The sequence below is a fragment of the Doryrhamphus excisus genome, linkage group LG15 (assembly GCF_037039965.1).
Source record: "Doryrhamphus excisus strain RoL-2023G ecotype Guam linkage group LG15, RoL_Dexc_Guam_v1.1, whole genome shotgun sequence".
NCBI classification, from domain to species: domain Eukaryota; kingdom Metazoa; phylum Chordata; class Actinopteri; order Syngnathiformes; family Syngnathidae; genus Doryrhamphus; species Doryrhamphus excisus.
The window spans coordinates 28,808-39,786 of record NC_136371.1 but is presented as its reverse complement, the minus strand read 5'-3'; the positions used below and the strand labels follow the sequence as shown (position 1 = coordinate 39,786).

Here is a 10,979-nt window from a genome sequence, read left to right as displayed (position 1 = left end):
CACACAATAGATGGGTGGGTGGGCAGGCGGGCGGGCTTTCTGTCAGCTGCAGGTGCGCCTGCATGTCAGGCTTTTACATGTCAATGTCAAAAGGCCCCATTTCCATTCCTGGAGCCTGTCATGTCCCACCTGGCCCTGAAATGGCCACAAAAATCATTTATTTTATGGTTCATGGGAGGGTGGAGCAGGCAGAGTTTGACTCAGACTGCACGGCTGAAGATGTCAAAGGTGAGAGGGAGAATTTTATTGACATGATTATATTTGCACTTTATCCAGCAATGCTTCTTTTAAAACTGCATTTAAACAGGAATGAAATGTATATTAACAGTGAAATTTGTGGTTTTGCATTCAATTTCACTGTTAAAATCAGTGATGCTTTGGTGTATAAGGACTTGACCTCCATGTGGTGTTGACAGGTCCTCAGAATAAAGACCATCGTTCTCTACGGTTCTGCCATGTTGACACAGATACATAATCCACGTGTCATCTGGCACAGCCACTTTAATCAACCTCAGAATTGGAAAAAAAACCCTGCATTTTAAAAATAGAGTGACAGAGCATGTTTACTAGGGGTGGGTGATACTGCTAATTTTGCATTTGATTTGATACCAGATAAATACAGGGAATACTTTTACAGATACTTTTTAGTTGACATTTTTTTAGGTCAGTGAATGATGTTGTGATTTTGCCTTTAATTTGATGATCGTGATTACAATCACAATAAAACAGGAAGCATTATAAACAATTAAATAAACAAAGGAAACAAATATCATAGGCCACAAATCAGAAAAATAACATACCAAAGTAAAATATGGTGGTAGTAGTGTGATGGTCTGGGGTTAGGGTTAGGGTGTGTCGCTGCTTAAGGACCTGGAAGACTTGCTGTGATAAATGGAACCATGAATCTGCTGTCTACCAAAAAATCCTGAGGAGACTATCCAGCCATCTGTTGGTGACCTCAAACTGAAACCAACTTGAGTTCTGCAGCAGGACAATGATCCTAAACACACCAGCAAGTCCACCTCTGAATGGCTGAAGAAAAAACAAATGAAGACTTTGGAGTGTGCTAGTCAAAGTCCTGACCTGAATCCTATTGACATCCTGAGGCATGACCTTAAAATGGCTTCATGCTGGAAAATCCTCCATTGTGGCTGAATTATAACAATTCTGCAAAGATTTTGCAGATTTTTCCCACACTTTGGGAATCACTGCTATACACAATAACCCTCCCTTATTGTGTCGTATCGCCCGTTGCTTGACAGTCATGACACAAATTTGATTTCTAAAGCTGTTCATTCTTGCCTGTCATACCTGACAGACTTGTTCCGAGCGGCAGCAGATGCGGCTCCTCATCACATCCTGAAGATGTACAAAGCCAATGGCAGCGTGGTGAATATTTCGCCCATGCTGGAGCCAAACAGCCAGGACTCGTACTACCGGCTGGAGGTGGTGGCGTCTGACCTCCAGAGTGAGCGGCCTCATCTGCAAAAGATTCATTCAGTCTTTTGATCAAACTTTACTTGACACCATCACGTTATTAGCTACCATTTAAAAGAGCTCTACAGTTCTCTTCTGCACATCATTTAAGATACATAAACAAGTGAAAGGTAACGTCTTCTATCGTGCAGTATCCTCATACTAAAAACCATTAGAGAAAAAAGCTTCAGCACTAAATATCTTTATAGCAAAGTGTATGCAGATTTACCATCACATGCATTGTGTTCCTTGCTGTAGTAGGATCCAATGTTTTGATTTTGAAGTTTACTTTGCACTGAACAGGAAGTCACCGTGTGCAGATTTTAATCCTATGCAACTAGACCATGGGTGTCCAAAGTGCAGCACGGGGGCCATTTGCGGCTTGTGGGTTTTTATACATATATTGGCCAGCGGCACATGATGAAAATACACAGTAATTGATCAAGAATACTTTAAAAAAACAGCAAAAATTGAAAAATCTGCAATAATTTTACAAGAATAAAGTCAATGTATTACGAGAAAAAAGTTGTATTGTAAAAAGAATTGTTTAAAAATGAGAATGAACTAATGTTAGGAGAAATGTCATTTTAGTAATAGGGTTGAAATATTAAAATATGATGTTATGAGTAACAAACAAAACAAAATAATGTAGTACTATTCGGACAATTAGGTTGGGAAAGATGTGGAATATTTTAACAAACTTCAAATAAAGAACTGAACTGAAATGAATACAAATACTATACTTTTGCAACTATCACAAAAATATGATTTTTCCTTCAAATACAGGTAAAGTACATATAACTTCTTAGCATATCTACATGTTGACAAAATATCAAGGTGGCCCTGACACCGTTTTCACGATGTGACACCCCTGAACTAGACGCTGCTGAGCAATGATGAGGATGTTGAAGTTTTTTTTTAAATATAAATTCCAGCGCTGGCTCCACAAGAAGGCCCATGGACATACGTACAACGTAAGAGTGTCCCACTGTAATAATAGTAATGCATGAGAGGGTGTCTTGTCCTACATAGTGCTTGCCCATGTGTTGGAGACACATGCAACGCATCACAAACTCCCAAAGACGTTTGTTTGCTGCCACCTCATTCTGAGTGTAATTCATGGTAAACATGGCATCATTCATTTAAGATGCTTTGTGTCCAAATGTAGGTGTCGCCATGTCAACTGAGCTGGACGACATGGAGCACAGGTAAGTGTCCCTTCCACAATAACCGGCAGAGGTACGAGTGACAAGGTCTCACTTCCAGTAGCGTATGTGTGATCAGGCTGTGTCACCTGGAGACCAAAGTCCTGGAAGAGTCAGGGAAGACTCCAGAAATCATTTGTGATCTGAAGAGTCAGGTGGAGTCCTTCAAGCGCAAGCTAGAGGTTTGTCATCCTGCCGGGTCTTGGTGGCCAGCCCACGTGCGACGACTGAAATGTTTATTCCCTGTTAGAACGTCAAGCACCTGAGCTGGATGGGTCTGTTCAGGGATGATGGCCCGCCGAAAACCAGAGGGCCTCAGCAGAGCGTGATTGAGGAACGCCAACAGGTCCGCAGGAAGTTCCTCAACATGAGGTGATTGAGTGGCCACTGGGCAGGTTCTTTTGCAGTTCCCAAGCCAAGTCAAGGACGCTTTGTGATGCAAGACCTTTTTGTAGCTCTCTGCAGGTGACAGAGGAAGTGAGGGAGCATCTAAAAACTCCCATTTTTGACAACTGGTCAGTCCAAATATGAATGCACATGCACAAGCTCCCCCACACGACTGTGTGATACCGTTGACAGGCAGTGGGAGGAGGCGGAGATGCTGGTGCTCCTCCAGGTGATGTTCACCGACCTGGACTTCCTGACAGCGTTCCACATCGAGCTGGACATCCTCCAGAACTTCTTGTTTGAGGTCTACTGCCACTACAACAACATCCCCTTCCACAACTTCCAGCATTGCTTCTGCGTGACTCAAATGGTGGGACCACCGGGAGTTCTGTAGGACTAGGCAGAGGAGCGTTGTGTTGTGACGGCTGTGTTGATCTGCAGATGTACGGGCTCATTTGGCTTACAGACCTCAGAAACAAACTGGCGAGGACTGACCTTCTCATCATGCTGACTTCAGCTCTGTGCCACGACCTTGACCACCCCGGCTACAACAATGTCTACCAGGTTACTTTGCCACGCTCAGCAGACTTCCCTCCATCAGTGAGATGATTGTTGACATTTGGGTCACGCAGATTAACGCCCAGACTGACTTGGCGCTTCGCTACAACGACATCTCCCCGCTGGAGAACCACCACTGTGCCATTGCCTTCGGAATTCTGTCCAAGGTGCCCGTGGCATCTGGTCGACCTCTACCGCTTTGACAGCTCAATCATCTCATTGTTCTTGTCAAATCTTTGCAGCCGGAGTGCAACATCCTCAAACATCTCACCAGCGAGCATTACAAACACATCCGTGCAGGAATGATCAAGTAACTGAACCTGGCCACTTACGTTTTCTATATGGAGACGTTTCTTCTCAATTTGACATCACGTCGTGTTTCCAGGTGCATCTTGGCCACCGACATGGCGAGGCACAACGAAATCCTTAACAAGTTCAAGCTCATCCAGCCCACGTTTGACTTCAAAAACAAGGATCACAAGGAAGTGGTAAAGAACTGAACATTAGTTGGGGTTTTTTTCCCCAAAGGAAGCCCGACACAACAGTTGTCCTTGCCTTATGTGTGCAGCTGATGAAGATCATGGTGAAGGTGAGCGACATCTCCAACGAGGCGAGGCCGATGGCTGTGGCCGAGCCCTGGCTGGACTGTCTGCTGCAAGAGTTCTTCAACCAGGTTTGAGGCCCACACAGGAAGTGTTTTTACCTCACCATTTCATCCGTGTGGTAGTCAAGTGAGTAAAAATGAAGCTTAACTATGACTGGAAATGAGAAGAATGTACCGTCATGTCTGGGTCGCAGAGTGACACGGAAAAACTCAAAGGGCTTCCAGTGACCCCGTTCATGGACCGGGATAAAGTATCGAAGCCATCCTCCCAGACCAACTTCATCCGCTTTGTCCTGCTACCGCTCTTCACCGAGCTCACCAAGCTCTTCCCCTGTCTCGAGGTAAAACATCTACAGTGCGTGATTCTACAAGCTGCATCTATGTAAAAAAAAAAAAGTCTTGTTGTGCGTTCCTCCCCACAGCAACATATCCTGGAGCCAGTACGACGAGCCCTGGAATACTACTCAGACCTGGAGAGGGCCACCCAGCAGGAGGAGGTGGCCACCAAACCCTGATGAGGATGACATGGCCAGATGATAAAAGTTCTGTTCTAACAATCATGTAAATGTAGGTACTTGAAATAAACTAAAATAAAGTGTTTAGCACATTACTATTATTATAATACTACTATTTTTGACAGTAAGACCAATACTTTATTTTCCATCACTGCATTTACAAGTCCAAAGTGCAAATATCTCAAAATATGTTTCCAACTAAAAACAAAAAAAATCACATAAATACACATTTCAATACATTCTGTTGGCATTTCAAGATGGATTCAGCACATTAACAGTGCCACACACTACACATTTTCAGTGTAACGTGACAGAAGTGAGCATCACATGTATTTGTTATTCTTCACCACAATGACAACAAATCATAGGACATGGCAGCTTATGGCGCACACAAACACTGACTGTTTACTTATGAAAGTACAGTAGGTAGATTAGGAAAGTAGGAAGCGTGCAAATGTCTTTCCCCCTTATCAGTGTAGTCAGAGTTGTGTGTCGTCGCCACAGTGATTAGATATATTACAGCAGGGGTGCCCAAAGTGGGGCCCAGAAACCACTTTTGGCCCGCATCCCTTTTTTTTTTTAGTCATCCCTTCTTTATCGTCATTAAATGGTTTCCGAATAGGATTCCTTATTTATAAATGAAATACTTTCATAGTGTTAGTAGTAACACTGGCCTATTGAACTAACTATGAAATAAACACCCCAATAGTCGCCTTTACACTTGTATTATAGATGTAAGTGACAATAAGATATAATATAGACTCAGATATGCTAGTGTTGACAGAGAATCTCTGTGTGGAGTTTGCATGTTCTCCCCATACGTACGTGGGTTTTCTCAGGAAACTCCGGTTTCCTCCCACATCCCCAAAACATGCATTTTAGGTTAATTGGTGACTCCAAATTGTCCATAGGTATGAGTGTGATTCACCAGGTTCACCAAGATAGGCTCCAGCACACGCCTATTTGGCCATTTTGATGATTGAAAATGCTTAAATTTTTTAATAATACGCTGTAATCAACCTCAAACAGCATGATTTATTAATTATATTTTGAAAAACCATGATAGCGTTAAGCCACAAAATTCGATGTGCAAAGTGACAAGGGCGACTGCATTCTGAAAATGTAATTATGAATGAGATATATTATTACATATTCCATGAATTTGCTTTATCACATAAAACGCAAAAGTAAGTTAGTGATATTTTGTTTGGATAGTTTAGCACATGTTAACCTACGCTGGATTGGTGTGTCGCAAGTGTACGGAATATGCAGTGGCCCCCGCATCCTTCCGGCGGAGAAGGTTTGGACACCCCCGTGTGACAGTATTAAAAGAATCAGTTCAGTCAGTAAATTAATCTTTTTAGTCGTTCAACCCTTACAAAAATCATTCATCCTCAAATTGAACCACAAACATTCACACATTCGTACATATGAGCACTGTGCAAACCTGCTGTCCCAAAAAATAAAAAGCCTCTGGACGGCGACTGCTGAGCGACGGGGAGGCCGTGAGTGACAAGCGCTACAAGCCAAATCTGAGACTCAGACCTGTTCAGAGCTGGGAGGGCATTCTCACAATTTTACAGGGGGCAGCACGTCACAAAGTTAATTGAACATAATGGACTCTGGATCCTGGTTCATCATTTGAGCCATGTGACGCAAAACATCCTTCTTGGTGATGATGCCGAGCAGACGCCTAGTGAGACGACAATGAAATAAATGACCAGACACAAAACAATAACATGGACAATGCTCTGACGGCACTCCCTTGTTCTTACCCGCTGCGTGTGACCAAACACTGGCGGAGACCCAGCTTGCGGAATATGTCCACCACTGTCTCCATGGGCGTGTGGTCAGTGACTGTAAATGGGCTCAGGTTGAGTATGCGACGCAGCTTCAGCGGCTGCGGGGTGCTGGCCAGCAACTGTGGCGCGTCCTCTGTGAAGTAGACCACCGAGCTGCTCACCACGCCATCTTGTTTCTGACGGGCATTTTCTGTGTGAAGACGAAGCAAGATGAAACAGATTGACACATCTTGCCAGCCAAAGGAGAAGCAAGCTGACTCACTGATGGCGAGCGTGAGGTCTCTGCGCTGCACAAATCCAATGAGCCGCTCAGACTCTCGGGACACAACGACTGGGAAGCCATTATAATCCGTGTCTTTGATCAGCGTCTCCACATCCTCCACGGTGGTGGCATCCTGCGTGAGGACGGCCAGCGGCGGGTCGTTTCTGCGAGGCCGCATCACATCAGCGGCCAAGGTGCGGTGGGTGAATTCATCTCTGACGTCCAGGTAAGGATAACCATTGAGCTGGATGTGCGACTCATAGATGCCTTCCTTCCCAAAGGCATCAGCCACCCACTTGCTGGTGACAGCAGCTGCCATCAGCGGAACAATATACTCCAGACCACCAGTGAGCTCGAACATGATGACCACCAAAGAGACAGTCATCCTGGTCACGCCACCTAAGGTCACACCTTTCATCAAGCAAACCTCCTCAGACACTCCTAATTTCTAACCACAAGAACTCTGCTTACCCAGACAGGCAGCGGCACCCACCATGGCGTAGAGTCCAGGTGTGACGCAGTCTGCGCCAGGCCGGCACCAGTTTTTGAAGATAATCCAGTCATGATGGTGGTATGCCATCTGCTCCACGGCGATGCCGACGATGCGCCCCGCAATGGCACCCACCGCCATGCTGGGAATAAAGAGCCCTGATGGGATCTGAAGACATCACAGTTGTTGTCACGCCAATGTTTTCATGTGCGATCACAACCGACATGCAAGCTAACTTGCACTGACCTTCATGCCAAAGGTGAAGATGGTGATGACAATCTTGAAGACAAGAGCGAGCGCCAGCTGCCACAGAGCGTTGTAAACGCCGGGGCCAGCCGGGCGGTCCGGGATGTCGTCAACAGGTCGGCTCATATTAGGGTTGTTGATGTAGTCGCACAGCTGAGATGACTCGAGCGCTCCGCAGTCGTTGAAGAGCTCGGAGATGAGCTCACTGGTACTGCGCCGTGTGTATGGGTTGGGATACGCCAACACGGCGGTGATGCCCGTCACAGCGATGACTTCCAGGACCGGGTATTTCCCCAGCTGGGTTGTCTTCCTCCGCCGACACCAGGCAATATTGGCGCGGATGAAGAGGGTCCCCCAGAGGCCACCAAAGACGCCCAGCATGATAAAGGGCACCAGCTCAGCCATGTACCACGGCGTGTGGTATTCCACGTAGAACAGCACCAGGCGGCTGTTCCCAAATGGGTTGATGGAGCGCAGGGTGAAAGCAGCCACTAGTGCAGCAAAGAACGAACGCCATAAAGTCTTGAGAGGGAAGTAGTAGCTGACCTGAGAAGACAGAGGATTATGATGACAGTAGACAGGATGGAGCACGGCCCTGACACAAGATGTATAGTCAACATATAACCCACCTCCTCCAGACTGAATAGAACCCCTCCGATTGGTGCACCAAAAGCCACTGACACACCAGCCGCCGCTGCAGCCGATAACACCTGCAGATGCAAGACAGTGGACTGAGCTGGCATGTCTCATCCTATCGCATTAGGGACTACAAACCATCAAGTACCTCTCGTCGCTTTCCCTCGTTCTTGCTGTACTTGGAGAAGAGGCTGCAGAAGAGATTCCCACAGCAGCATGCAACATGAACCAGAGGACCCTCCTTCCCCAGGCTGAGGCCCGATGACACTGCCAGCACCAGCGTGACTGTCTTGATGAGCAGAGTCCATTTTCCCAAATAACCACGGATGATGAAGCCACTGAGGATGGTCTTGATCTGAAAACAGGCCAAGGTTCTCGGGAATTCTGAATAAAAGTCTCCATACGTGAGAAACCCAAAATGTACTTTTGGATGAAAAACAAAAAGCGCAATTTGTGGTTCATAAATACAATCTTGAGTAGAAATGCACATACGCAACCCCGCCTCTAGTTATGCCCTTTCTACGTCTACCGTTTACCATCAAAGGTCAATGCAAAGCGACTCATGGCGCCCATATTTAACCAGCCTTGATTGCATTACCACCACAGCGGCTGTCATTCGGAATCACAGCTGGTGGGAGCAAAAAGTGTGGGTGGAGAGGGGCAACCACTTGAAAACGTATATTTGGAGGGCACAGCAGTGGCAAACAAAGATTGAGTGACAGCAAAAAAGATAATGGGAGTGGTATTGCAGCTGGAACGTATCAATGTGATACGTGAACAGTGATTTGTATTACAAATGTTGATCCAAAACCAGAGAAGGTGATCGTGCCCTCTGAACAGGAATTAATGTTCAAGCTGACAAATCGCAGCCCAGCAAGGGATGTTTTTTGGGGTGGGGAGGTGGTTTCTTTTGACACAAGCTGGGAGTTTGTCACAGCCAATGTGGCTGATGGCAACCACCATCAGTTCAAACAATTGTACAGAATTATATATCCAAATAAAGTGGTGTGGAAAAGTGTTTATCTCCTTCCTTCTATTTTTTGTTTATATTTGTCATACTTGAAGGTTTCAGTTCATTTCCATTTATTGTATGATTAATTCATTCATTTATCATCGCCCCAAGCCTAGTGGCCAAAGCAAATGTTGTCATGAAATGATGGATAAACATGTATTGTCTTCCAATGAATGTTATTTATAAAATAAGACATCACTTCAGCTCTTAATATGTCCATTGCCATGTCTCCAAAAAGTGTCGTATTGCTGCGCACATTCTCATGTCTCATGTCATACTTTGCGTTGAAAGTATGCAACTTTTTTAACCTCCAGTTAAGACCTTTAGTGTTTGCTGGTATCACTGTCACTTCCTCACCTCTGGGATTCCTGAGCCGCAAGCATACGGAGCAAACACTCGCACGAGTGACACAGCCAGGAAGGAGAAGAAAAGAGCCCACAAGATGTACAGGAAGTAGTTTAGCACATATGCTCCACCACCCTGAAAGAGGGTAAAATTACAGCATTTCATCAAGTAAACTACAATGTGTAAGACTGCTCTTCGCTATTCTGGACCGTTCATTATTTAGCAGATTAAGGGAATTAGGTGTTTCAACCTCAGAATGGCCTGTCATCAGCTCTGCCCACTTCTGCCACTGTGGACACTTGTCACGGTCATCAAAGGTTGTCTCATTAGACGTCCAGCAGCACTGCTCGTGGCTGTACCAGAAGGCAGACAGACACACACCCTCCTTCAGGTCTGTCATCCAGTCCACTGCCAGGTCAATGACTCCGGCCAGCGTACCTGGAAAGGATGTGACGGATAACAGCTGTACAGATGGCTGCTCTGCTGAAAAAGTCCTCCTGACCAACCTGAGAGGAGTCCAATGAGCAGCATAACAACCCATCCCGACCATGCATCCAGCAGGCTCTTGATCAGCTCCCATATCGACTCTTTACTTTTGCTGGTGATCTAAGAGAAAAAGATGGATGAAGCGGTTTAGTCAGAATGAGTAGCACCGACACTGGGGGTGCAACAACCTTGCGGTGGCGGTCAGTGTCTCGTGACTTCTCCCTCAGCCAGTCGATGGTATGAAAGTCTTCATACGTGGCAACATCAGGAAAAGGTTCCTCCAGGAAGTCCATCAAGTTGCCAGCTCCATTCATCTCATCTGTGGGCGTGGCGCTGCTTGCACCTGCATTTGGAATCCCCATCCCAGACAAAAATCCCCATCAACATGTAAGAGTCCCTCGGTCAGTGAAAAGACCTAAATGTACATTTCATCCACATCCAAGTTAGAGGCAAGAAGTCGTTTTTATTTCTACGTCAACAGAAACTGCGACAATATATTACCAATGTGTGCTCCGTGTTTATTTATTATTATTTATTATTGATTATCTTATCGACGCATTCTTAGTCTCGTCTAATATGGGTAAACAATGTGTTATTATACTGTATACTATATTATATCTGTCTCCCAAAACACTCAAGGTTCCATCAATGAATACCACATGAAACCAACTACATCTTATCCCTGGTAACATTCGTGAGCTAGCTCAGTCGTTAGCATGCAGTAGCAAATATTTTACCTTCACCCGCTTCCATTTTGGAGTCCGTCCAACCGTTAAGTGAACGTAATTATTATGAACATACGAATAATTTATTGAATATAAATAACGGCAACCATTTCTATGGAAGCGTGTTTCGATAAAAAAAAAAAAAACAGTCAGCCGTCAGTCATCCTTAGCATCCTAGCATGAAGCGTCCATCAGCTACGGCAGTCTCGCGAGATCTAAATTAAAAGCTC

General features: G+C 45.3%; 2 protein-coding genes and 1 long non-coding RNA gene across 3 annotated transcripts; 2 read left to right on the top strand and 1 right to left on the bottom strand.

Moving 5' to 3' along the window:
• Positions 1 to 123: 123 nt before the first annotated feature.
• On the top strand, positions 124 to 1,601 carry LOC144901765 (uncharacterized). The gene is made up of 2 exons (XR_013629845.1): positions 124 to 228; positions 1,319 to 1,601. It is a non-coding gene; the product is annotated as an uncharacterized LOC144901765 (long non-coding RNA).
• Positions 1,602 to 2,662: 1,061 nt separating this feature from the next.
• LOC131104672 (high affinity cGMP-specific 3',5'-cyclic phosphodiesterase 9A-like) lies at positions 2,663 to 4,802 on the top strand. The gene is made up of 12 exons (XM_058052119.2): positions 2,663 to 2,684; positions 2,761 to 2,863; positions 2,932 to 3,053; positions 3,137 to 3,196; positions 3,261 to 3,438; positions 3,510 to 3,632; positions 3,701 to 3,793; positions 3,869 to 3,936; positions 4,012 to 4,114; positions 4,195 to 4,299; positions 4,425 to 4,571; positions 4,653 to 4,802. The coding sequence occupies exons 1-12, from the start codon at positions 2,674 to 2,676 to the stop codon at positions 4,743 to 4,745; spliced, it is 1,206 nt and encodes a 401-aa protein (XP_057908102.2). The 5' UTR covers positions 2,663 to 2,673; the 3' UTR covers positions 4,746 to 4,802.
• A 63-nt stretch (positions 4,803 to 4,865) lies between these two features.
• On the bottom strand, positions 4,866 to 10,964 carry LOC131104671 (H(+)/Cl(-) exchange transporter 4). The gene is made up of 12 exons (XM_058052117.2): positions 10,762 to 10,964; positions 10,213 to 10,367; positions 10,045 to 10,144; positions 9,789 to 9,976; positions 9,551 to 9,673; positions 8,330 to 8,536; positions 8,175 to 8,255; positions 7,546 to 8,091; positions 7,281 to 7,467; positions 6,810 to 7,208; positions 6,521 to 6,737; positions 4,866 to 6,438 (listed from the first exon to the last, which is right to left on the bottom strand). The coding sequence occupies exons 1-12, from the start codon at positions 10,775 to 10,777 to the stop codon at positions 6,348 to 6,350; spliced, it is 2,310 nt and encodes a 769-aa protein (XP_057908100.1). The 5' UTR covers positions 10,778 to 10,964; the 3' UTR covers positions 4,866 to 6,347.
• Between the last annotated feature and the right edge of the window lie 15 nt (positions 10,965 to 10,979).

Bases quoted from the DNA above. Each gene is read 5' to 3' on its own strand.
- LOC131104672 (XM_058052119.2), top strand. The intron at 4,300-4,424 runs GTTTGAGGCCCA...TCTGGGTCGCAG, and splicing joins TGCAAGAGTTCTTCAACCAG to AGTGACACGGAAAAACTCAA. The intron at 4,572-4,652 runs GTAAAACATCTA...TCCTCCCCACAG, and splicing joins AGCTCTTCCCCTGTCTCGAG to CAACATATCCTGGAGCCAGT.
- LOC131104671 (XM_058052117.2), bottom strand. The intron at 10,145-10,212 runs GTTGTTGCACCC...TTTTTCTCTTAG, and splicing joins ACACTGACCGCCACCGCAAG to ATCACCAGCAAAAGTAAAGA. The intron at 8,256-8,329 runs GTACTTGATGGT...TTGCATCTGCAG, and splicing joins ACGAGGGAAAGCGACGAGAG to GTGTTATCGGCTGCAGCGGC.